At 38.3% G+C, this 27,699-nt stretch overlaps 2 protein-coding genes across 4 annotated transcripts; one reads left to right on the top strand and one right to left on the bottom strand.

Moving 5' to 3' along the window:
• Positions 1-390: 390 nt before the first annotated feature.
• On the bottom strand, positions 391-3,284 carry LOC109418867 (leucine-rich repeat and death domain-containing protein 1). The gene is made up of 2 exons (XM_029870851.2): positions 2,994-3,284; positions 391-2,547 (listed from the first exon to the last, which is right to left on the bottom strand). The coding sequence occupies exon 2, from the start codon at positions 2,542-2,544 to the stop codon at positions 511-513; it is 2,034 nt and encodes a 677-aa protein (XP_029726711.1). The 5' UTR covers positions 2,545-2,547; positions 2,994-3,284; the 3' UTR covers positions 391-510.
• Positions 3,285-7,449: 4,165 nt separating this feature from the next.
• On the top strand, positions 7,450-27,240 carry LOC115265489 (vasorin). Of its 3 annotated transcripts, none has more exons than XM_029870849.2 (3): positions 7,450-7,627; positions 25,243-25,341; positions 25,407-27,240. In XM_029870849.2, the coding sequence occupies exons 2-3, from the start codon at positions 25,250-25,252 to the stop codon at positions 26,170-26,172; spliced, it is 858 nt and encodes a 285-aa protein (XP_029726709.1). In that variant the 5' UTR covers positions 7,450-7,627; positions 25,243-25,249; the 3' UTR covers positions 26,173-27,240. The 3 variants fall into 3 exon arrangements, with proteins under 3 accessions (XP_029726709.1, XP_029726708.1, XP_029726710.1); XM_029870848.2 differs by lacking the exon at positions 7,450-7,627 and adding an exon at positions 7,870-8,067; XM_029870850.2 differs by lacking the exon at positions 7,450-7,627 and adding an exon at positions 7,870-8,119.
• Positions 27,241-27,699: the final 459 nt, after the last annotated feature.

Below are 27,699 nucleotides of genomic sequence, written 5' to 3'. Positions count from 1 at the left end.
TTTTGATGCTAGTTGAACATTTTTTGAAAAGTGAAAATTTTGTCTATCCCTTGTAGATCGAAATGTTTTCGGGGTTTTTGAATGCAAGGTGCTGTGGACAGTTTTCGATGGGAAACTAAAAAATTAGGCAAAGCACTGACACAACATTAATTACGAGTTGTATCAAGTGTCCAAAAATAACGAGCAGACAAACTCCAAGCTGTGCGAATGTTGCAAACAATAATCATCAGGGAACTAGAGAAACATTTCCCAAGACCGATGAAGACGGTATGCTCAGCGCTGAATTTAAATTACTTTACTAGCAAACAAGGTATCAACGACGAATTGTACATAAACATTTTTTTTTTGCTATTGGAATTGTGAGTTTCTTTCATTAACAAACTACCAATGTTTAAATTTAATTGAATTAAGAAAGAAGACAGTTTAATGAATAAAATTGTTTACAGTTGCACGAAAAAAAAACAAGATGTGTCCACACAGTCGCTAGTGTACGCAGCATTTTCCTTTTTCTTACTCCTGTAAATCAAGCCCGAGCAAACGAAGTACCTTGATTTTGTTAGGAAAATTGTGTGAGGAAGAAGAAAAGGCTGCGTACGCTAGTACAGACAGCATAACGACACAACAAAGGCATGCAAGCCCCAAAAACATCACCAACAATGGCGTTTTGAGGCTGGTCCCCGATTCTGCTGATACCTGAGAAGCCCATTCTAATAGGTTACTCTCGTGGATCATCTTCGTCATCGACGAAAACGATTTGCTTTCATAGTTTCTACTCAACCGCTCCGAAAGCCTATGCTCTTCACAAAGGTGCTCCAGCTTGGTTACTACTGGAATCTGACTTTCAAGTTCATTCAAAAATGCACCATCGAGAAGTGTGTCCTCCACACAAAAGGTTTCCACTCGGTCTAGCAGATCAATGTCAAAGGAGTTCAGGGGATTTTTCTGAAGGTTCAACGTGCGCAAGTTCGGCAACAACTTCAATGTCTGACTGTCCAGTCGTTCAAAAGAACAGTTTGCACAGCTAAGGTAACGCAATGAGTTGCTGTAAGGAAAACTAGGCATGACAGTGTTGGTCAGATTTGTGTTTTCATTCAGAATGAGTGTCTGCAACTTGGGCAAGTCTTGGAATACCGTATCCGATATAAAACGAAGCTCATTTCTGGCTAAATTGATGTAGGTTAATTGAGGGTTATGTTTGCCTTGAAGATGTACCGATTTTAGGTTTGGGAGTTTTTCAAAAGTAGTATGGTAGAGGGCAGTGATTGCACAGTTTATCATTAAAAGATCTTCGATCGTACGGCTTTCGAGAAAAATCATCGACTCCTTGAAATCAAACCTATAATTGTTATTGAAATTTAGTTTTTTCACCCCCTCATAGTCGATGAGGTAATCATATTCAATAAAAACAATATTCCTTCCAGACAGATCAATCGTGGAACCATTGTTGGCAACACTGTGCACCGGTTTCTTCCTATACACGGCAGTACCATTGTCACTCGGAAGATGGTATTCAAAGTAGTGAGAAAAATCGTCACTTTGGGTGCAGTTCTGGCGTAAAGCCCTCATTTTATAAACCGCCAGAGTTTCCTGGGTATGCTTGTATGGCTGGAGCAGATTTCGATCCAGGCACAAGCGCTGCAATTCTGGCATCTTTATAAGTTTGTCCGGAATTTTCTCGAGTTTATTATCATCCAGTAGCAAACTGGTAATTCTCTGGTGTGTCACGAGTCCGATTTCGTCAATATGTGTCAGTTGGTTCCCTCGCACGTTGACGCTACTCAGGGCGGGCAAATTTGAAGTCTGTAGCGTCCCTTCCAGAGCACAGTTCTCGGCGCTCAGCCTTTTCAGTGTTTTGGACGCAAGGCTCAAGATTTTCAGATTGCGATTTCCATCGATGGTCAAAGTTTTCACATTCTGCAATGACTCTAGTGCATCATAGAAGATATGCTCAATTGAGTTCTCCTTCAAGTTGATCTGGGAAATTCTCGGCATGTCAGCGAACGTGTTTCGATCCAGGAAGGTCGTTGCACAATAGTTGCAGCTCAAGATCATTAGTCTGTCGCTTGCCAGTTTCACTAGGTTTATGTCCATCCGCGGATTTTGACTGAAATTCACTATTGATAAGGATGAAATATGTCGCAGGGTAGCCTCCGGGTTCAATGTGACCAGTTTGTTTCCGGAAAAATCAATTTTATCCAGTCGGGTATTATGCATGAAAGCGTCGGGGTGTACGTATTCCATGAAATTATTTTTCAGCTCTATCAACGTAAGATGTGGCAGTTTCGAAAAAGTTTCGTTGTAGATGGAATTCACTCCACAGTTATTGCAAATGAACGCCGAAAGGCGGTGGTGAATCAGCAAAACCTTCTTGTTGGGAAATTCGAAGTTCCTTTGATGACTCATGTTCAGCTCCCGAAGGTACGGATAGTCAGCGTACATTGTCTCGTTGGTAATGGGGTCTTTTGTTGCGATACTTTGCAAGATAACGAGAGATGTGATTTCCTGCATCATCATAAAAACAACAATTTTAAAAATTCGTAGCATGATCTGGAATGAAAAAGAAACGTCACTTAATTGGTAACCTAAAACATATTCACTACTTTTTTAAGGTGATTTGAATGTTTATTACAGTTTAGTATCAATTTATATTACATTCAAACGAAGTTTATGAAAAAAATAGCGATTGTGAAAATTTGAACTACAACAGATACTAGTTTTTTTTTATCCGGCAGTGTTGGTTGAATCAACTAACAATCACAACATTCACAACCATAACAAACAACGCAAGGTTTAGTAGAATTAAGTGTCGTTTTTGTAGAAAGCTGTAAACACGTATATTTGAAATAACCACCGGCGGCATTGTTTCAAGAAAATTATCCGTTAGCAAAAGCAATCATCCAGCAGGATTTTTTCACACCAAATATGTGAATTTAAAACAACCAGTTTCAAGAATGAAATCACTATTTCCTTCTTTAGTTTAACATTCAACATACCTTCTGTTATTTACTTCCGTCCAACAGAAGTATCTATTTATGTCGGTCTATATGTTGTTCCGGAAGATGCTCGGGATGATGCAAATAATGGTACTGCAGTTTTGTTACTCTCAGGAGATGGAGAGCACCTTTCATTTCTTATGTGTAATGCACCTTTCAATAGCCAAACGAACAATAAAACGGAGTGACCTTTACGGTGCAGATTCCGTTTCGTAGAAATCGATTCGATTATGGGTAAATCAACTATTGACACTTCAAGCGTCGGTACATGACTAAATAAACGTAACGTTTTCTACGAAAATACAAGAATAAAGATAAGGTGCACCGAAGATAATAGCAAGACAGGCAGGAACGACCTATTGCTGATAAAAACGAATTCCGCGATAACTCGACCAGGTGTGGTTGGCAGCACCCCCATCAGAATCGGATGAAACTTGATGGGCACAAACAATAGGTCTTACTCAGCAACTTTGCAAACTTTGTTTTTCGAAATTTGTCTGGAGTAACATTTGAAGAGGGTCTATTTTTTTAAATCAATAAAGCTCAGATATTTGGTTGGCTATGAAGAAAGGATTTTCAATTGCCTACATTTTCCCCAAGGAAACGTCCATAAATTACGTCACGCAAAAATCGGCCATTTTCAACCCCCCCTCCCCCCCTCCAGCCTATGACGCACTTTTTGTATGGGACCTCTACAATTTTTGTATGGGTTGTCACATTTTTCTGAACCCCCCTCCCCCCTCAAAGCGTGACGTTCCCCAAACAATGTTGCTGTGACATATTGAAGAAAACACAATTTTATAATAAAAGCTTTTTTCGTGCCTACATTGAGTAAATATTTTTCAGCATGTTTAGTGCCAACATGGCCATATATTGGCTCATTGCCTATCGCCAGTCAATTGAATGTATAGAAATTTGTGTTATGCAACTTTTTATAATAATTATAATAATTATTATTATACTTTTTATAATAATTATTATTCATAAATAATTATGAATTATTCATCATTTATCTGTACTAACACTAGAAAACGGTGTATGTATTCTCATATCATTTTTCATTTATTTAGTTAACATCAAATTCATGGTAATACTGAATCAACAATTTGCCGCCATAATACTCGATTTGCAGCTGCAGCTCTCCAACGTCGGTCACGCCCAACACTCGCCAGATCACGCTCCACCTGGTCCGCCCATCGTGCTCTCTGCGCTCCACGCCTTCTTGTACCAACCGGATGGTTAGCAAACACCAACTTTGCAGGGTTGTTGTCCGGCATTCTTGCAACATGCCCTGCCCATCGTATCCTTCCCTCTTCGGCCACTTTCTGGATGCTGGGTTCGCCGTAAAGTGCAGCGAGCTCGTGGTTCATCCTTCTCCGCCACACACCGTTCTCCTGCACGACGCCGAAGATCGTCCCTAGCACTCGTCGCTCGAAAACTCCGAGTGCTTGCAGGTCCTCCTCGAGCATCGTCCATGTCTCGTGTCCGTAGAGAACCACCGGTCTTATTAACGTCTTGTACATGGTACATTTGGTGCGGGGGTGAATCTTTTTTGACCGCACTTTCTTCTGGAGCCCATAGTAGGCACGACTTCCACTGATGATGCGCCTTCGTATTTCACGGCTCACGTTATTGTCAGCCGTTAGCAAGGAACCGAGGTAGACGAATTCTTCTACTACCTCGAAAGTATCCCCGTCTATCGTAACATTGCTGCCAAGGCTTGTCCTGTCTCGCTCAGTCCCACCTACCAGCATGTACTTTGTCTTAGCCGCATTCACCACCAGTCCTACCTTTGCTGCTTCACGTTTCAGGCGAGTGTACTGTTCTGCCACCGTTCCAAATGTTCTAGCAATAATATCCATGTCATCCGCAAAACAGACAAATTGACTGGATTTCGTGAAGATCGTACCTCGGCTGTTGACCCCGGCTCGTCGCATAACACCTTCCAGGGCGATGTTGAATAAGGAGTGTATCGAAAAGTAGTTAAAAATGTTCAGGATGCTCTATCTCGAAGCTGGGTTAGTCTTTTCATTTCGGTTCTTCTATGAAATCTTTACAATATAGTTAAGTTTCGAACAGCTTGGAAAAAATTGGAAAATGTTTAGTATTATTGAAAATATGGTTAAATGAAAACACCTCACAAAATAAAAATCTGCACAAAATGCTATTTTGTTACGATTTTTCAACATTTCAAAAATCTGTAGCGAATAAAATTTGTACGATAAAAAATCTGGAAAATATTGATGCTTGTTAACAGTTATGAACACATATCATATCATTCAACACCGATTTTCAAAATTCATATTTTCGATAAAAAAAAATCTCCTATATCTACAAAATGGTCCACTCCTAAAAACGTCTATTTTTTGTTCAAACTTTGAAGTTCTGCTTTTAATATTCTAAAAGGTTATAAAATTATATTTTTTGCTGTAACTTATTCGTCCATAAATTAAACAACATACCCTATTTAAAAAAAATGCGGATTTTTCATTTAATGTATTTTTTATTTGCGTAAACATGATTTGGAGGAGCATAGAAAAAAGGGGTTCCTCAAAAATGGTATTTTTTCATTTTTACGAATTGCGCTTAAATGCAGTGGAGATTTTTCTTGAAAAAAAATAATTTGCCTGTATCATGAGAATTCTGGAGCTTATCATATTTGCACAAAAAAGTTAACAATTTTCGAACATTATCGAACTTTTTTCACAATTTCAATTTTTCAGAAGGTGTGCAAAAATTTAAAAACATGCGTTCAGTAATCTAGGTTAAAAACCCAGTTAAAAGAACATTTTTAGAAAATCATAAAAGCCATTTCTTTTTTCAAGGATTTATACAGAACCTCCAAAAATAAAATTACTTAAAAGTTGTATTAAACTATTTTTGAGGCAATTGCAAACATTTTCAACTACTTTACGATACACTCCTTAGTAGGCAGGAGAGTCCATCACCTTGTCGTAGTCCTCGTCGAGATTCAAATGAACTAGATAGTTCACCCAAAATCCTTACGCTGTTCTGCACACCGTCCATCGTTGCTCTTATCAGTCTAGTCAGCTTCCCGGGAAAGCTGTTCTCGTCCATAATTTTCCATAGCTCTGTATCACCTTACGAACACTATAAATAACCCCCAATCCATGGATCGCATCACCGACCCCACCGACTCCCAGATCTCCCATCCTTTCCATCGAACAAATACCCCAGTCCGTGCTGATTGTGGGGATGCAGAGGTGATCTCGGTCTTTAGTAGCAACAACCCGCACACTCTAACATTCCTTTCCCTGCCCAACTGACTATAAGGACGTGACCGGCAGCGTTATTGATCCAAAATGTATGAGCTGCTTAAATTGCACTTTGAGAATAAGTGGAGTGTCCCAGTCCTTTTTCATTTGGATCTCAGTGCAATTGGAACCAGCTCAGATCAATCACGGAGTAGCAACCATTGACATGTATAGTCAGATTTGATCGTTGATCGTGATCGTTTTGTTTACTCTGTTTCAATTACCAATAATCGTGTCTATGTTCTCTCGTCGAGTCGCATGATTCACGAAGGAATACAAAGATGACAAGCTGCAGTGATGAGCGGGCATCTCTAAGTGTAACACTTTCTGATGATCTCTCATCATTGGCTTGAAACAACTGTGAATATACGTTATTTTCATCGTTATTTAGCGTATTTTCGCTTTTAAAACGTAACATACTATTTAAAATAATTGCATTTATGATGTTGCTGGTTGTGTTGCCATAATAATCAAGAGTTATGACAATAAAATATTCTTGCCGAATGCATCAATTTCATTAGCGTCGCTGAGCAACTTCTCTCTTGATTGCGCTCTCGTATTGAACCGGGCAAGAGAATAGCATACATATTTCGAGAAGCGTTCGCGAACACGTCGCTTCACGATGTGCTATACTTGTCGAGTGTAGCACAAGCTGAGTGAATCGCGATGAAATTCCAAACTCTGCTAAGATAATAACCTTTTTAAAGAGTTTTAGGATGTTGAATATACGTCTTATAAATCTTATAATCTGAACGAAGCATTGGGCGTACTATGTTTAGTTCACTGAGAAAGTAATTGAAGTGGATCGACAGCAGGTATCAGTAGATCGGCTCCAGAGGCACGACATGATTACTTGTGCCACGACAGTGATTTTATTTATCAAACAGATAAAAATGTGATATTCACCAACATCAACAAACATGTCGCTTGAGTTTTGTTGAAAGGATATTTTAAAGCACGAGAAAGGCACCGCTAGGTGGATTAATTAGGGTTTTTTTTATTGAAAAGTGATTATTTTGCCTGTCCCGATTATTTTGGCCATCACCTGTACGAGAAACTCGATACCTGTACGAGCTGTGATAACAGTGAATCCGCGTTGATGATAGCTTATCAATCGTATATATGTGTTGGTATTTAGTACAATACGAATGTCGTAAGATTCGACTGCAAAGCTTTCTGTTTCAGTCATGATAATGATGCCTAAAAGTCGTCATCGTCGGTGCTTCGATGTTTTAGAAATATTTTTGTTGTTGTCAACTTGACGTATGTTAAATTGAGATTAATTAATTTCGCAAACTATATCTTGTTCAATAATTAGTTGTTTCATATTTCGTGATATTACTGACTGCGATTGTTGAAGTAAGTGTTTTACGAACATTCATAGAAACGGTGATAAATTGGCATTGGCGATTCTAGCATTTTCTATTTCTTTCTCACTCTCCTAAACAAACACGAGAAAGAGAAGGATTGAAAGAGGATCCGTGGCACCACCTTTCATCTCGCTCTTTCTCGTGTTTGTCAACGAGGATGAGTGAGAAAAAAAAGGAAAAAAGGTAGATACACCAATGCGAGATTGGCATGCCCAATGCGAGATAATTAGTGATTGGGTCCGAATTCCGGTTGCATCAGGCCAGGACATTCTTGCAAATGATTGTGAAATTCAATCTCAACATGGGAAAATCCAAATTTTAAATTCAGTCATCACATGAATCACATTCATTGAGTAACCTTTATAAAGAGAATGGACATTAATTATCGGAACAGTTAAATTCTCTTCTCAAAGAAATATACCTCATACAGTAAGTTTTTGTGATAAACAAAAGAAGTTTTCGTAGTTTTACTTCCAACTAGGTAAATATGAAGACCGTTTAATAGTGATGGACAAGTTCGCTTTATGAGGCTATTCGAGAGTGAAAACCAGAGCATTAATCCAAGAGTCAGCTATGTGTGAAATTCTTTACATTGCCATGATTTGGGAATGCAAAGCGAAATAATAGAATAACTAACGGAATAGCGTTCTATTATAAGTATTGGAGTAGAGCAACAGATTACCCATTAGGGAATTGGAACCATCTCGGCAGAGGTCCTATTTTGGACACTTTTCTGCTATAACTCAGTCAATTCTGAACCAATTGGCACAATTTTTGGAATGCGACCCTATATATTCTTAGAAAGCAGAAACGCCAGTCAAAGAAATGCGTTTTTCATTAAATTGCGAACTCTCCCTTATTATTGAACTCTCTGTTATCAAAATAGTGTATCGGTGGCCGCCCAGTATGATCTACAGTGACAGAAGCAATCGGATGTCGCCACCGCAGATGTGCAGAATCTCGAAGCAGCATTGCCGGATGATAGTGTGCTCGATGTAGCCCCTCTGCACAGTGGTTCCATTTGTCAAGGTCATACATCATTTTCTTCGTTTTTTGAAGGGCAAACACGGCGTGTATATGGTGAAGGATTATCACAAAAAATAGGTATCGCCAAATCCGCCATTATTCGAAAATATGGACCACCTAGGGATCCCGAACAACTTTTTCTAATAAAATATTTTAGTTTAGAAGGAATTTGAGTTGAAATTCTTACGATTGTTTCTTAAGTTGCTATTTGGGATTTGTGGTGCAAGGCAAACAAAAAAGCCAATTATGCTTTAAATAAAATATTAATATGATAAATATATACAAAAAACACAGCCTACTTTGATTTAAAATTAACAAATATACAGCGAATAAGTGGTAAAATCTTCTATATATATAAAAATGCAGTGGCATATGTGGGACCACGCATAACTTGCGAAATGAAGGTCCGATTTTGGTCGTCTTAGTTTTGTTCTGTTAGTTTTCATCCAAGGAAGGTTTATGAGGCGTAAAACATGGGAAAATTGACAGATTTTGAAAATCGATCTTCCATACCGGGGACCGGGGATTTGGTCTTGGCTAGAAACTTAAAACGTCAAAAAAAAAACGCAGTAGGCAAGACAAAGTTTGTCGGGTACAGCTAGTTTGTTATTAAAATCTTATAATGATATGTAAGCTGATCGCGAGTCATTTCTTGGTCTATCCCGATGCGTGTAGTATTCAGGAATGGATTTGATTAAAAAAGGGCATAATAAAGATTAAAAAAAGAGCAAGCGTAGCTTTTTTACCCGTATTTCGGAGCTGAAAAAAAACTTCAAATCAAAAGTTTCCAGTGTAAAATTTCTTTAAAATTGCGGGCAAATAAAAATGCACTGAACTGAACTTTTTTGAGCGAATGACTTGAAGACTGTGCCAGGGAAAGGTTTACGTCTCTAGTACTTAATCGCAGCCCGAAATGGCCTGAATGTTGGCAATCGAAATAAGATTGCGCACTTCATGGGCCTGTATTCTACCAGAAACCTATAAATGTTAAATACTACAAGGGGAATATTTACAAGTTAAAATTCAACATGCAACACAAAGAACGCACGTATATTGAGCTTGAGCTTGAGCTTGATTGACCGCCCGTGGATGCTACTCCAGTATCGCCAGACCAGCTACACTCACACAAGGACCAATGAGATAACTGCCGGGGACTAGCAGGCATCTTCAGTGTGTGAGCGTTGGTGATCTTCTATTTTTAGGCGACAATGGCGCCTGCCACGTCAGGTTGCAGGTCAATGTGGGGAAGGGGTAAGGAAGTGATGATTGCAATCGTTTATATCCACATCTGGCCGAATATACCTCTGCGCCAGCACAAATTCATGCGGATGTTGGAGTGTTGGTGGGAATTGGTTGGCAGAAGGTTCACACATTGGTGTGTGGATACCAGAGGAAGGTGATAGTAATGTGTGTTTTTATTATTTTGAAGATGTGCGGCACAGCTCGCTTGATTGCATAACTTGTAGGCGTTTTCTAATAGGATTGTGACTGTGCTGTGAAAGTTTGGAAGGAAGGGAAACGGCTTTTTCAACCCGTTTCTGTTCTAGCGACGGCTATGAACATGTTTATATACATGAGTTGTATATGTAGAGTGCAGAGAGAAAGTATATAGAAAGATACAAAGTAGGAGGAAAGGGACGGGCCAGGGATTGAACCCAGGACCTTCTGCATATAAGTCAGAAGCGGTAGCCACTAGACCGCCAAGCCCAAAGAACGCACGTATATTGAACTTTAAACTCAGTAAACAATTATTCTGTCTTATAATTGTAACAAATATTTATACCCGTAACACTTTTCGTTTCATAAAATTATAATTACCCACGAACCGACGTACAGCCAAAAAGAAAAAAGATGAATATTGTTTGCTCTTAATGTCATAATAAAACATTGTCACGCCATCTCTAGAATGGTTTGCTCCATTTTTCTACTTTAACATCAAATCTCCGCATGTTTATTACGATTGAGTAAAAACAAGTTAAGACCTAGATTTATTTTCGACCCATAACAACTGTCAACATTTCATCTCGGTAGGATGCAATATAGCTTTGCATGAGCCATCCAAAGGTGGCATAGAATGTATTATTCTAAAAGATACCTTTTCAAAGATTGATCGGGTCTTCAAGTTCAATCTAATCGTAAATATTGTGACCGATTGCTTCTCACACTAGTTCTTATTGAAACTATTAATGGCTTGTGTAGTCTAAATAAATAAAACATTTTGGAAAGAGGTATAAAATCTGGTTATGAATCAAATATGCAAAAAAAAAAACAATTTTGTGAACCATCCTAATATTTGCAGAGTTTTCCAATGGTTGTCAACAATTTCTACATTATTTTAACGTTGAACAATTCGTCATTAAAATCATCGTCATCATCAAACATTTGAAAGCCGTTTTTTCGTTCAAAACTAATGTTTTTGGCAACGAAAATGTATTCACTGTATTCCACTTGAGGAATGGAATACAGTGAATACATTTTCATGGTCATTGTTTTGATGCACAAACAAAAAACTGCTTTTCTATTTCCGAAAAATGATGACGAATGCTTGAGCCAAACCTTCAACACAATTGGACATTAGTTTTCAAGATGTTGCGATATTTGAGGTTCTTTAATGCATAATTTTTCTTTTTAAATTTTCCAGTCAAATCTATCTATATATATAAAAATGCAGTGGCATACGTGGGACCGCGCATAACTTGCGAACGGATGGTCCGATTTGGGTCGTCTAAGTTTTGTTCTACAGTAAAACCTCCATGAGTGGATATTGAAAGGACCATCGGCTCAAGGAAATATCGAGTAGTGGAACAAAAATCCTTTGGGAAGCTTTTTGGGGGGACCATCATAGTAACCCAGAAATTATTTTTCAGAATGGAAAAAATTACCTCCATGAGTCGATATCGAGTCAAGGAACATCGACTCATGGAGGTTCGACTGTATTAGTTTTCACCCAAGGAAAGTTTGTGAGGCAAAAAACATGGCAAAATTAGGAGTTTTTAAAAATCGGGTTTTCATACATTTTGACCGGGAATTTGGTGTTCGCTAGAAACTTGAAATGTCAAAAAAACGCAGTAGGCAAGACAAAGTTTGCCGGGTACAGCTAGTTTAATATAAAATGAAATGTGCGGGATTTCTTTACAAATAGTACTAATAAACTTGTTTTTTTTTTCTATACCTTCTTTAAGTTAAACTTGGAGTTAAATTAAGTTAACGCTGCATATTCAATGGATTATCAAAAATAGCAAACATTAGGGAACAGGGAACATGAGGCATACTTGTTTTTCCTGCCGTCTCCGACTGCAAAAGCCGAAAAAACTCCTATAGGAATTGCCTTGTTCCAAAAATTATGTCAAACTGTACATAACATTGACTGTTTATAGCAGAATCAAGACACATGCATAAAATTGTGAGAAGGCTAGGCATTTTATGTGCATAAACACTATATAGTCCATAGAGCCGAAGCGGTGACAGCGCAGGTCTTCAGCAAAGCTATGCTGAGAGTGACGGGTTCGAGTCCCAGTCGATTCAGGACCTTTCCGAAACATAAATATTCACTGGTACAATACATACTAAGACGGTCGATGGACAAAGAAAGCTCTCCGTTAATATCTGTTAATATAGTGCTCGCTCATAAAACATTAATCTTAGAAGCAGTCTTTTTCCCAACTGAGACAAAACGCCAGAAAGATTAACAAGATGACTGAACATTTCTAGTTCTACAAACAAGGTGTTAGGGTATATAACTCCGTCGTTGCTTTTGCCAAACAATATTTTCTTTTTCATTAGTCAATATCAGACACAAATTCAACTGAAGTACAAAATTTCAAAGCAGGCTCTGTTTGAGTTGGGCTGTTATTTCTGATAGAATAATAGGAATAATATTTACTTTCTGTGGCAAAATACACTGTTATACAATATATGTAAGTATATACTGTATAATAGAAACAATTTATTTTACGAATAAAAAGCTCTTATCAAATAATTCAAGAAGCGCTTTTAGATGATGGCCTTGTAAAGAAACGAGCAGAAGACACTTGAAACAAAAACATTATTCTTATTTTTTACAATGTAGCAAACAGTGGCACACCAAGTGTTACGAGCGGCAAGATCTGTAGATCACTACATGTTTAGTCCAGTTAATTGTTGTTAACAGAGTATGTGTCCACAGAATTCACATAGGCCAAAAATATAAATCTTGTTTGCATGTGTATGATTTATAGTTTGTATATAGTATTGCAAAAACAAAATTACACTGTAGTGTTTAAATTAAAAGTGGTTCGTCAATAACTTCCTCCCAATGAATGGTCCACAGTGAGCAAAAATGTTCAAATGAAAAAGTTGTGCGAGATCCCTCGGTGGATTTTTTTGATCGACCCGTTAAATGAAAGCTAAAAACCTATATTTTCAAGTAATGAAGAATTTGGCGATGCCTATTTTTTGCGATAATATTGTTCTACCAGACACACCGTGCAAAATCATTATAAGTGACCAGAAATAGCACATTATTAAAGTACGATATTCCAGTGCATTTTCATGAATATCACTTGAAAAATATTACTATGAACATTTTTATTTATGATAATGAGAATTACATGAAAAAAGCTTTATTTTGCACAAAAATCAGTAAACAAATATCGATGATAATTAACCTGGGCTTGTAAGAAGAATATCTGTAAATAAAAAGAAAATTGTGTTAAGTACACAGAAAAAAATATTCATGTAAAATTCAGCGATAAATCATGCACATAATGGGAATGCTAGAGTTAGCTCATATTTACATGAGATATCCTGTAAAATTACGTTACGATCGTGTAAATTTCCGCTAATAGTCGCGTAACCGGTTGGAGTCCATGATGGTTTACGCGATGATTGGCGGAAATTTACACGATGTTAAAGTAATTTTACATTATATCTCATGTAAAAGTGCACTAACTCTAGCATTCCCTTTATGTGCATGATTTCTCGCTGAATTTTAATTACATATTTTTTTCTGTGTACTGTTCCTTTGAATTCCACTAAGAATTTGCATCCTTTGACAGATATGTATTTCGACCTCAACTGTAAGGTCGTCTTCAGTGTCTTCTATTTGAGTACAAGACACTGAAGACGACCTTACAGTTGAGGTCGAAATACGTATCTGTCAATTTCGATGATTCTGCATACAATGTAGATGACCAGTAGATGACTAACTGACTAGTTTTATAAGTAACCAAAACCAAAATTTATTTCACATGGTTCCTACATATACCGTATGTACAGTACGATAGTGAAAATACCCTATCTTACATTTCCATTTTTTCAAACGAAAATGCTACGAAAATCAATGTCTCATTCCTTATTTGAGTTTTATATGATACAATTAATTGATCTAAAACTGTTAAACGACGAAAAAACCACGATTTTTTCATAAATCAAAATTTTTGGAAGCGATTTTCTCCGATCAATGAAATTGTTCCATACGGTGTTTTGTAAAGTTAGGCCTAAATTATTATGAAGTGTGGTTCTGCAAAGTATTACACGTTTAAACATGTATCGCACAACAATATCATAATAGATTCTTATGAATACTTGTGATTTTATTAATAGGCTTCATTTCTGCTGCAAAAAAAAAAAAAAAAAAAATATATATATATATATAACTGAAGCTTTTCCTCAGAAATAAGGTAGTTTGTATTGTCGAAATACAGAAAAAACATCACAAATCGAAATAGTATGTTTAACTACAGTACCTGGTGTCATCGTGGTTACTCCATGTTACTCACTGAGTAACCAGCTCTTGAGGTCAAACATGAGATATTTTTCATACGCTCGGTCAATTTGACCGGGTCAAATATAAGAAAATCACCATACATATCGGAAAGTTATGCTTACTCTTAAAATCTGTCTTTATGGGTATCTTCAAGTATACTATAAAACATTTTATCAACGGTTTTCATAAAAGCAATCATAAAACTGTGATTTTTAATTCTTGCTGTAATAAAACCCTAATAATAAAAACAAAACCAATCAGCAATGGAATTGATACTTGGGACATGTTTTAAAACTCGAATGAATGTGGACATGTCTCATCCTGAAATAGAAAAAGCGTTTTTTCCGATTTCCTCAAAATTCTGAAGGGCCGGTACGCACAGGCAAACCATATTCTTATGAAAAATTTTAATCAAGCATCTGAGGAAACATGTTTTCGAATATATCATGCTGAAAAAATTCAAAAAAAAAAATGTTTCGATATTGTGTATTTGGCAAAACTGTTGAAAAGTAGGTTGTGCAGGAGTTTTGAAAGTTCTTTTTTCATTTTTAACATTCTGCATAAAAAACACACTTGAATGTTTATTTTTTTACAAGTACAAGTACAATAAAAATACTTTGAATAAAAATACAAAAATATAAAAATTGTTGTTTGTTAAAAAATGAATGTATTCTCACTATACAAAGTTGTGCCCATACTTTCTGGGACACCCTATAGACGGGAACACGTTCGAGATTGGGGAGGATTTCGTCTACCTCGGTTCCTTTCAACGGCTGACATCAACGTGAGCCGTGGAATACGAAGGCGTATAATCAATAGAAGTTGTGCCTATAGACTGTCCTAAAATTATAAGCACAGCTTTGCATGCAGTCCACATGTCCTGCTCTAATATATTAACATCAAATAACGGCTTGCAAAAGTTACATTTAACTCTTGGTTTGTAAGTGGCCGGACATTCCTTAGAGGTACCTTAAAAACGTTTTGCACAAATTGCACTATTTTTGAAAACCCTTGTTCAACATTTTTTCTTCAATGTAAAAATATTAAAGTAAAAATTAAAAAAAAAACACATCCATGAATGTTAATATACGTTACTATCAGATAACAATAGCTTGAGTTTTAAATATAGACTTTTGGACCGGAAACCTCCATTCAAATGTAATATTTTTTCCAGACACCAATTTTTACAATAGTTGAAACAAGTCGCTAAAGTTATACTGAAGTATGTTCCGAACTACATACAATTCTATCTAAAGCATAAGTAAAAGCAATGCCTAAGCTTAATTGTGTGTAGTGTGAAATATGTTTATTGTTGTAGAACATGTTTGCAAATTCCAAAATCTGTGGACTTATTCCTTGAAGAATTAAAAAAAAAACAAATTTTCAAGTTTTCTTAAATTTTATTTAAAAAAACGGCAATCAAAGACATGTTTTTGAAGGAATGAAAAAAAATTGGAAAAAAATAATTTACAGTACATGAAGTCAGTATTAATATAAAAACCCTAATTAATCCACCTAGCGGTGAGGGTGCCTTTCTCGTACCATAAAGTATTCTTTCAACAAAATACAAGTGATAAATTCAGTCCACTCAATATGGATATATTTTATATGAGCATGATCGAAATTTCAATTGTGGATTTTTAATAATACCGAATATCTTCCCCAACTGTCCAAGGAGAACCATTTTACTTGGTTTCAGAGAATAAATTCTTGAAAACAATCGCCGTATTTAATATTGAGCAGGCTTGTCCGCACTCGGCGCATGAAAATTCTGCTCTTTTGATTTACATCCCCTAAACCATCGTATTTATTCAATCTTTCTATCTTGCCTGATAGAAGGATGTTGAAATATCCTAAATGTCATTTCGAACTGTCAAAAAATCGCACCGCAGTGCCACACTGTGCGCGCAAAGAGAATTTCACCCGGGTGAATTCACCCCAGTGAATTTCTCTTTGCACGCTCAGTGCGGCACTGCGGTGCGATTTTTTGACAGTTCGAAATGACATTTAAAATATTCAAACATCCTTCTATCAGGTAAAATAGAAAGATTGGATAAATACGATGGTTTTGGTGGTGTAAATCAAAAGAGCAAAATTTTTATGCGTTCAGTGCGGACAAGCCTGATATTGAGGCATATATAGATATTCAAGTAACATTTTTAAATCTTGACATATTTTCCATGCAAAATATACACAGCAGATAAATTTGTAATATCCTCTGACGTAATTTTTGGCATTTCCGAACGTAATTTTACTTGTTTATATCGTCATTTTCCAACAATTATCACACTCATCATGTGCACCCTGTTTAGCACCGGAAAATGTCGACGAACCTGTTCCAGAAGATAGGGTAGTGGAGGTAATTTGGCCCGGGGCATGTATTTTGGCCCACCCTGGGTTTTTATTACATTTATCATAATTATCTCTACCAAATCTTGGCAAATGATTATTGGAAGTTCCTTATTTTCGAATAGGATGAATATGGGAGCGTACACCGAGAAAAATTTCTACTCAATGACTGAGTTGGCCTTACTCAGAAATCGAAAAATCCTTTGTTTTCTTACTCAGTTTCGGCTAAAAGTGGGACAACCCATTGGCAATGCTGGAACACACATCCTATATGAATTGTCTGTCGGTTTCATTCTAGCGATTGCTAGAACGCGATTTGCGAGTGTACCATCAAACTCGGTGAAATAGCTAAACGGCGGAGGCTACACAGCAAATAATTTTGTAATATCCAGGCGCGTAATTTCTGGCGACGTATCCAATTTCGAACTTAATTTCACGTTGTTGCATCGTTTTCACAACAAATATCACACTCATGGAGTACACCACCGTAGTTGGCACCGGAAAGTGTCAACAAACCCATTCCAGCAGATACCCAGAAGCAGTATCATATTTATTACCCACCTTCCAAGTCGGCGAAATAGCCGAGAGGTAAGAGATATGCCTCACAATCAACGGATCTGTGTACGAATCCATGCCAATATTTTACATATATATGATTCATCCATCGATCCGGTTCTAGCGATTGCTAGACCCACTTTCAAGCTGCGGCAGCTAATTTGCTGCGTGGAAAGGATGTAAATTTGTACATCATTTTTACGACACGGTTGATGTGCAGCGAAAATGATGTGATACCACAAGAATTTTTTTGCTGTGTAATTTGCTGCATTGAATGTAATTTTTTTATCACTACGTGAGTGATGTGCAGCTTAAGAATATTTTTGTAAGAATATTACCTGGTTTACCACTTCTTTGGCATTAGGGTCATTTTTGATCCAAACCGTACACCACGCCAGCGACCTGTTCCCAACGTGATGCAAAAGGAAGGTTAAGAGCTTAAAATCAGTTTAATACGCGCTACCGAGGTACAACGACCCACCTTACCATCTCCCTGATAAAATAATTTTTCATATGACATGTTTACACTAATCGATAGCATTTTTAATTTTCTATCTTCTCAACCAATAAAACTTGGAATTTTACCAACTAATAAAAGATTAAAATTAAAAACCGATTTCAGCCATTTCTTATGTAAGAATTTTAAAAGTTTTTCCTCAAATTTGCAGATCAAAATAGAGCAAAGTTGTAAAACTTGATGTGAAAATCTCTTTGCTAACTCGCAAAATTTATGATTTGTGCAAGAAGGGCCGTTTTAAGTGTAAAAATGCGTATTTTGTAGTCCAAAATCGCGAGTACTTTTGGGGCAAAATGCGCCGGCCTTCGCCGTAACTCCAAAACAGCCGTTGGCGTTTGAATTATGACTACAGTAACACAGACGAAAATCAGAACCTTTCAAATGTGCATTAATTGCGTTATTAGCTGCAGCACTAACGTCGAGTAAACGCCGTGATGCATGCAACACTCAAATCACGTTATTTCATGGCGTGTTACATTTCGTGGAGCATTTTTAAGTAACGGGCGGCGTGATTTACCACCCCGAAAAACTGAAAAACACATACCTATTTGATCAATAATTTAAAAAAATCATAGCATAGCTTCTACAATGTTATTTGATTTAACGTTTTCAATAATTGGAAGAAAACACATTGAACTTTAGGATGCCGGCAACTAGAATGATCATTATTAATGAATGAATTAGAGGAAATTACATTTCAATTTCTCTGGAAAAAGTAAAGAAACCGTTCGCAAATTATTTTTTCAGGTGATTTTCATGGATTAAGTAAAACCCGCTTGGAAGCATAGTGAAACTCCAAAAAAAGTTATTGGAAATTTCGCACTGTATCGTATTATAAATTGTACCTACAGTCTACAGTGACCCCACAATTTATGAATCGGCAAAAATGACCACAGTTTATGGATCAACATGGTGATTCATAAATAGTGTACAAAATTAAGGTGATTCATATGTATATGGTTTTCAATTTCAAGTGGGTTTTACTGCAAAGTATGCAAAATTGAATCGTGTAGTTGTCATCCATCACTAACGATCCATGCATGAATGTGATGATGGCAATATGTTCTGTGCATTGAATTGTTTCCTCATTTTCAAGGGAACTATTTGGTGGTCGCCGATGGCACGGAGCTAACCGAATTTTTAATTCTCGCGTTTAGTATCATACAGGCGTATCTACAATGATCACTTCTCTTCATCGATTTTCTATTCGGATTATCCCGGGAAATACGACCAATATTGCTAATTTAGAGAAAACCGTTTTACGGTAGAACGAAAAGCTACCGCAGCTGTCAGACTACTGATTTATTCTGATGATCAGGGATGCCACATATACAGAATTTTCTGTAATCATGCAGATTTTCTCGCAGCTTTTCATACAGAATTCTGTATAACAATATTACAGATTTTTGGAAATGATACAGATTATACAGATTCTTCGGAAATTTGCAGAATTTCAAACAGATTTTCCGCGAAATATTACAGATTTCATACAGATTTTTGGCAAAAAATAGTGATTGACCATCAAACGCAAAGCTAAATTGCGCAGGTGGCGCTTTTCTAAAACAGTAAATTACGAACCCTAGACTGAATTACTAATGCTACAAATGGAAGAAAAGTGAAATTATTGCAGAATCTACTAACTTTCATGCAATGTATTGGCCAGAAATATGTTATTTTTGCTTCCAAAAGTTGAAAATTTTGCGTTACTTAACCTCACATTTGATCGCCAATACAGATTCAAAAGATTTTTGAAAGGCAAAATACAGATTTAAATGTGGCAACACTGCTGATGATCTCTTGGCCAACAGCGGAAATGTCAAGCGTTTGCTTTGATGTTGGTTGATGCGTGCGGAAAAGTTTGTACACTTGGCAAAGCGTGTACTGAAGGCTATATGATTTGAAAGCGAAAAATTACAGTTTTCCTATCCAATTGCACATTTGAAACGTCAACTTCGCGAGTGTAATGATCAAGGAACTGGTTACGCTATCGATGGCTGTATTTGACGAAACTGCGTTACCTTCGCTTTGCATTGCAACCAATGTTCATTCACGCAGCGTGCGTCGACTCACACACGAATGAGATGATCGTGGTTCGTAGAGTGACTGGAAGGGAGAGTGGCGTCAATGTCAAAATTGGAACAGCGGTCATCTGTCAAATCCATACAAATTCCCGTTCCAAACGAGCAGGAGACCTGTCAAAATTGGAACATGACGCCACTCTCCTTTCCAGTCACTCTAGTGGTTCGATTTTAGGACGATTGCCGTACTGATTCGTCATTCCAAAACACGATTTTGACAATTGGGTTTTTAAATTATGAAAAATGTGCTGATTTTTTGATTTCATACGAAAGAGCACCTTTTTCTGAGCCACTATGATTTTTTACAGATTTTTAGAACTTTATTTTGATACCTAAAATCAATTTCAAAGAGATTTTTGAAATCACCTTTTGATAGCTGGGCAACTGTTTGACAGCTCCGCCCAGTACAAAATGCGACAAGGGGTGATTCGACAAATCGCTCCCATACAAACTTTAAACTGATTTTAAAATAGGTTCCCGGGCACCAAAATTCATAAAAATTTGGATTCCGGCCCAATTTGACGTGTAGATTCAGAATATGGTATTATCTCAACACCGCTAAAGAAGCCAATTTGGGCTGATCGGACAAATCAGTCGATTTCGGAATGGAGCTTCCGTTAAATGCACCTAACCGCCGTCTAGCTCGTTAGCAGCGCCGCTCTTTCGTCGTCGTCGTTTGCTCTCACATTCTCTCCTACTCTCGTTCTCTTAATGTGCAGTGTGCTGCGGCGGCCCACGTCGCGGTCGTCACCTGCTAACCAAATTACACTTGTCGCTCGGGTGAAAAATGCTGGCCCGGATAACTAAATCGGCCATAGCTCCGGAACGCCTTGACCGATCCGAACCATTTTCAATAGCAAACAATGCGGTACAATTCCGGTTCGATTCGAGCTATAATCCGAAAAATCGACCAATGGGAAGTGCTTTAAAAATGAGTGAACTTATTTTGTTCACAGACACACATACATACACACATACAGACATCATCTCAATTCGTCGAACTGAGTTGATTGGTATATGTGACTTGACCCTCCGAGCCTTCTAACGAAAATTATTTTTTGAGTGAACATATAGCCTTTCAGTTCACTTAGGTGAACGAGAAAGGCAAAAAGTGGTTTGTGGAAAGAGTTAAGAAGTTTTTGCCTTTCTCGTACACTAAGTGTACTGGAAAGGCTATATGTTCACTCCAAAAATGACTTTTTGATAGAAGACCCGGAGGGTCAAATCACATATACCAATCGACTCAGCTCGACGAATTGAGGTGATGTCTGTGTGTGTGTGTATGTGTGTGTATGTGTGTGCGTGTGTGTGTGTGTATATATGTGTGTGTACAAAAAAACTCACATCACTTTTTGGCAGTAAACCTCATCCGATTTCAATGACCGACGGTTCATTCGACGCGGAATCTGGTCTCATTGTTTCCTATTGAAAATGGTTCGGATCGGTTCAGCCGTTCCGGAGATATGGCCATTTAGGTGTTCCGGAACGGTACCCCAGGAAGGGACCAGATATGAAAATGCATCAAACCTATGCATGCGACACATCATACCACGGCATTTTCGATAACCTGATGAGCGGTAAGCAGAAAAATAGTCTAAAACCATATCTGAACCGGTAGTGTTCCGGATCCGGTTCCGGGTGTCCCGCCGGAAGTGGCAAATATCAAAGTGAACCAAACCCATGCATGAGACACATCAAACCACGGCATTTCCGATAACCTGATGAGCGGTAAGCAGGAAAATAGTCTCAGACCATATCTGAACCGGTAGTGTTCCCGAACCGGTTCTGGGCGTCCCGCTGGAAGTGGCCAAATATACAATTGTACCAAACCCATGCAAGCGACACATCAAACCACGGAATTTTCGATGACCTGATGGACAATGAGCAGGAAAACCATCTCAGACCATATCTGAACCAGTAGTGTTCCGGAACCCGTTCCGGGGCTCCCGCCGAAGTGGTTAAATCTGAAAGAGAAACAAACCCGTACATGCGTCACATCAAATAGCGGCTTTTTAGATTACCTAATGAACGGCCAGCAAGTGTTTCGGAATCGGTTTTGAGTGGCCGGAAGAGGCCAAAAGTAAAAGTAAACCAAATCCAGGCATTTGACACATCAAATCGTGGCTTTTGCGATAACCTGATGAACAGTTAGCTAGAAAATAGCCTTACGTCACACTAAAGACAACTGGTAGTGTTCCGGAATTAGTTCCGAGAGTCCCGTCGAAATTGTCAAACCCTGCATGTGATACCTTCAATTTGCAGCGTTTTCGGTTAACCGATGAGTAGTTAACAAGACAGTAATGTTAGACCATATTTGGTTCAGCCGGTAGTTACCCGGAATCAGATCCGGGTAGTAAAATGTAAAATTTAACCAAACCCATGGATGCGGTACATCAAATCACGACCAGTCTTGTAAACATTCGATACTTTTCTACCTTCATTTCGTTGCCGCAGTCGGGTGTCAGTCGGCTTTGTTACATTCGTGCGCTATCGTTACCTCTTACCTACACACAACACGAGCAGTAGAACGAAGATCAATAAACATAAGAAAGGTTCAAATCAATGTCATCTGACACGATGACATGTGTCCAATTCTAGCTTTACGCATAGATTTTCAGCCAATTCCGATTATGAATGTTAATATTAGTTTATTATTGCATGTTGCATTGAATTCGACACACAGATGGGCAACATAGCTCTTATTATGGAAGAAGACAGGAATAACAAAAGCCGAACCGTCTCCCGAAGCCGCTATCGTGGTGAAGTGCATTCGTTTGACATTTTTGTTTCGAACAATATTATGCGTTGCACGAAAATTTTTGAGCGCGAGTGCTCGTATACCTCCGCCAGTACGGTAAATCGTGCTGGTATTTTCGGCGCAGTATTCTTTGGCCCATTCGCGCACTTATTGTAAAAGACACCAGAACGCTTAAACGTACGAGCGGAGGTCTATTAGCGATTTTGCACCATTTTCGCTCTCTATTTTCTTGCAACGGATAATAGTTTGATTGCTTGTGTTGCGAATGTCGGAGACAAAGGAGGCCGAATATCGACAAAAAGGTTCAAATGACTGTGATCTCTAACAAGACTGATCACGACTTATCGACAACCTGATGGAAAAATAGGGTCAGACCACATTAGATTCCCGGTACACGGAGAAACTGAAAAACTCAAAATTAGGTACTTTTAAACTCAATTTTGAGTTCTTTTTCGTCTCCCTTTTCATGCGCTCTTTCTAATGTTGTCAGAGAATGAAGAGAGAAACAGCCCAACTTTTGCAGTTCAGTGCATCAAGCCAAAATTGAGTTTGTAGCACAGTACTCAAATTTGAGTGAATACAACCTAGTCAAAATTTCGGTTGGGTGAAAAAAACCTAAAATTAGGTATTCCTTTCACATGGAAGCAAGCGGGAACAACCCAACAAAAACATCGATTCCATCAACTCAAAAGTGGCTTGACGCACGCAACCCCGAAGTTGAGTGGAAAGAACTCACTTTTGGGTAGTTTCGTCTCTCCGTGTAGTGTTGCGGGTTCAGCTGTGGCTTCGAAAGTGTTTAGAAGTAAAAGTGAAGCAAACCCATTCATGCGATAGATCGCGGTGATTACGTAAAGGTGAATAAATAGCAATAAAATATTCTCAGACCATAATTGGGACAACCGGTAGTGTCATGGTCCATGACTCATGGAATCAGATCCGGCTATCCCACCGGAAATTACCAAATATAAAAATGAACCAAACCCATACATACGACACATCAGATCGCAGATTTTTTGATAATCTAATTACGGGTAGCAAGAAAATAGCCTTAGATCACATTAGAGACTAGCTGTTGTGTAGCAGAACCAACGTTCATGTGAAAAATTAAATCGTGGCTTTGTTTAAAGGCCTGATAAACATTAGGTTTGAACAACAGTGACGAATAGGTCTAAGTTCTCATATATGAGATCAAATATAGACAAAACTATGCTATGCTAATATAAAATGTATCCATATTGAGTAGATTTAGCAAGCAGTTTTCATTTTGTATTTATGTTAATGTCATCAACATGTCGCTCGAGTTTTGTTGAAAGGATATTTTAAAGCACGAGAAAGGCACCATCACCGCTAGGTGGATTAATTAGGGTTTTTTTTTTGTAATGAACATTACCGATATAAAAAGTCTTTTTAATGTATAAACTCGTAACAGATATCGAAGAATATACTTCAAATAAAAATACGAAAATATAAAAATAGTTGTTTCTTAAGAAAATCACTATTTGCTCGATAAGCTTGGATGTGCTTATAATTTCTGGAACAGTCTATATTACGGGCTCCAGAAGAAACTGGGGTCAAAAAGATATGGGCCCGCACCACATGTACCATGTACATGGCGCCAATACAACCGATGGTCCTCTACAGACACAAAACATGAACTATGCTCGAGGAGGACCTGCAGGCACTCGGAGTATTCTAGCGATGGGAGCTAAGGGCGGGCGTTCTTCGGCGGCATGCAGGAGAATGGTGTGTGGCGGCGAAGGATGAACCACGAGCTCACATTCTGAAAGTTGCCAAAGCTGGACGGATACGGTGGACAGGACATGTTGCTGGAATGCCGGAAAACAACCTTGCACAGTTGGTGCTTGCTTATCATCCGGATGGTACATAAACAGATGGTCATGGGTTCGATCCCAACCCCGGCACTTTCGTCAGTTGCTTTTTCCTCCTGAGAGCAGCTGACACTGACCCTCTTCTGAGCCCATGGCTCAAATGAACCCCGGATACTTGAACATCGGCGAACGGCAACCCATAATGGACTGGAAATAGGAACAGCCAACAGCCACACATCAACATCCACGTGCTCATTCATCATTCTACCATGATAAGGTAGACAGTGAAAGCAGCGCAACGGCAACCATTTTGATATAGTACAAATAAAATAGAATACATCTAGGCGCTGTACAAAGTACACAGAGAAAAATTTCTACTCAGTGGCTGAGTTGGACTTACTCAGAAATCGAAAAATCCTTTGTTTTCTTACTCAGTTTCTGCTAAAAGTGGGACAACCCAATGGCAATGGGTTGTCCCACTTTTAACGGAAACTGAGTAAGAAAACAAAGGATTTTTCGATTTCTGAGTAAGTTCATCTCAGCCACTGAGTAGAAATTTTTCTCTGTGTATATGTACAGCTTCCAATTGGAATCGCTCACGCAGTTCCCTAGAGGACAATAGAGCTGTAAATTAGGTTAAGTAATTGAAGAATAAAAAAACAATTAAGAAACTAACGTATATGTATATAAATCCAAACTTGCTCGACAGTGGAATTCTATCAATATCTTTTCGTTTTTATTTTCAGATCCAAGATGTTAGCAATAATGAAGCGGGCATGCTTCGCCCATTTCATATTTTTATCAATGCTGGCAAGCGCATTGTACATATCAGATCATTCGTCCACGTGAGTAACAAAACATTTAGCAAATCTCGTGAATACTTTTCTAATTTTTACACAACTTTTTTCAGGATTGCTGAACTCAATTTTCGAGACATCACAGTTTTCGACTTCGCCTTAGTCAAGAATGAAAACCTGTCGCCAGATTTGCTGTACATGAATTTAGAAGGAAATGATCTAACGTCCATGCCGGCCAACTTCTCTATCTATTTTCCTCAGATGGAAAGGATCAAACTGACTGACAACTGGCGGCTGTCGTTCCCACCAGATGGTAGCCCATTCCTACGGTCGCCATCATTGATCGAACTGTTCTGTGAACGATGTGGCATTAATGAAATATTCACCCAATCACTACGTCGTCTGCCTCATCTGGAATATTTAAGGCTGAGTGAGAATCAGATCGACCGAATTGCACCATATGCCTTCCGCAAGAATCGAAACCTTCAGGATGTGGATTTAAGCTCGAATAAGCTATCGAGAATACCGGCAGAAATGCTGAAAGGCCTTTCACGCATGAAGGTGCTTGATCTGAGCAATAATCTGAATTTGGGCCTGAACAACGAGGCACCATTTCTAACCAGCGATGTTCTGAAGGTGTTAAAGTGTAACTATTGTGGGTTCACGGAATCCTACGAGGACACTTTTTCGGAGTTGACCAACCTCCAGGAACTGCACCTGAAGGGAAATCAGATTCTGGCAGTTCCATACCTACCCGTTCCTGAGGTTTTGATTGTTCGACGAGGATTCCAACTGGCATCCAGCAGAAATGAGCTGCCCAACAAAAGTGAAGGTCGTGACACTTATTGGGCGTGGAGCAGAACTGTGGTTTATTTATAATACTCAAATCGTTGGTTGACAATTACTTCTATCGAATACAATCTATATATATATATAAATGCAGTGGCATACGTGGGACCGCGCATAACTTGCGAACGGATGGTCCGATTTGGGTCGTCTAAGTTTTGTTCTGTTTTTTGTTTTTGTTTTTTTTATGTGTATTTTAACTTAGAGCTAATTCTACACTTTTTTGTTCTGTTAGTTTTCACCCAAGGAATGCTTATGAGGCCAAAAACATGGAAAAATTGAGTTTTTGAAAATCGGGTTTTCATACATTTTGAACGGAAACTTGAGCGCTTGGCTAGGGACTTGAAACGTAAAAAAACGCAGTGGGCAAGACAAAGTTTGCCGGGTACAGCTAGTAAATTATATTATATACATTAATTAGCTTTATATCACATTGAAGATAACACATAATTGACATTACCACGATATAATACGCAGTTTGCTGCTGCCACTCTCGTTCCTCGAACACGCCCGATGCTCGCCAGATCACCGATCCTCGCCTACTTGTACCGATCGGATCTGTTGGGAACACCAATTTTGCAGGGTTGTTGACCGGCATTCTTGCAACATGCCCTGCTCACCGTATCCTTCCGATTCCGACATTGGTCAGCTTCTCGATGCTGGATTCGCCGTAGAGCGCAGCTTGCTGCGTGGTTCATTCTTTGCCGCCACACTGTTTTCCTAAATACCACCAAGGACTGTCCCAAGCCGGATTACCCGAGGATTTGCGATAAGGCATTCGGTATGTGAAATTCTTAATTTCATCTGGAGCACCCGCATACTCCTTACAATTATAAGATCAAAGTGCCAGCAGTAATCTTACGCTCCCAAACACATCCAATTAGAAAACAAGCGAGCAATAGATTGATTCTGTTCGTTTTGCTTTCATTTGGACTGACTTTCAACAAATCTACAGAAATAAAAAAAAACAAATTCAACAAGACCTAAATCCTTTGTTTTAAGTAGGATTAAATCAAGACACCTAGCTTAATAGGAGAATCGATACCCTACATGTCAAATAGACCTAACCATCGGAAGTAATATATTTGTTTTTAATTTCCACATTCATTGTTTTGTGGTAGATCGATTCCACCACTCCATCGAAAATCACTCCCTGAGACCTTCTTTCGACCATATTCTTAATATATTTTTTTCTGATATAGGCGTTTCTTTAGATTTTTCGAATGTGTGTATTCAGTTTTCTACCTTTTAGTTCCGCCCTTTTTTGCATATCCTTTGACAGATACGCGTATTTCGACTACCACTTGTAATCTTGCACAGTGTCAAATGCGTGGATAGATTGAGCCTTGGGTCTCAAAATCTACCAAGGTATTCCCTCTCCATGAATTCTTTAAGCATGGGATGCTTCTGAAACTCCACCAGGAATTATTTTTGAAAATCTTCGTTTAAAAATCATCGGCAATCTCTCCGGAGATTCTTTCAGAATTTTGTACAAGGATAGATTCTTTAATGAATTCTTCCGAAGGTTTCTTCAGAAAGTTTTACAGAATTTCAGCAGAG

Source organism: Aedes albopictus, chromosome 2 (genome assembly GCF_035046485.1).
Source record: "Aedes albopictus strain Foshan chromosome 2, AalbF5, whole genome shotgun sequence".
NCBI classification, from domain to species: domain Eukaryota; kingdom Metazoa; phylum Arthropoda; class Insecta; order Diptera; family Culicidae; genus Aedes; species Aedes albopictus.
The sequence above is the reverse complement of the archived record's forward strand: the minus strand, read 5'-3'. Positions and strand labels throughout refer to the sequence as shown.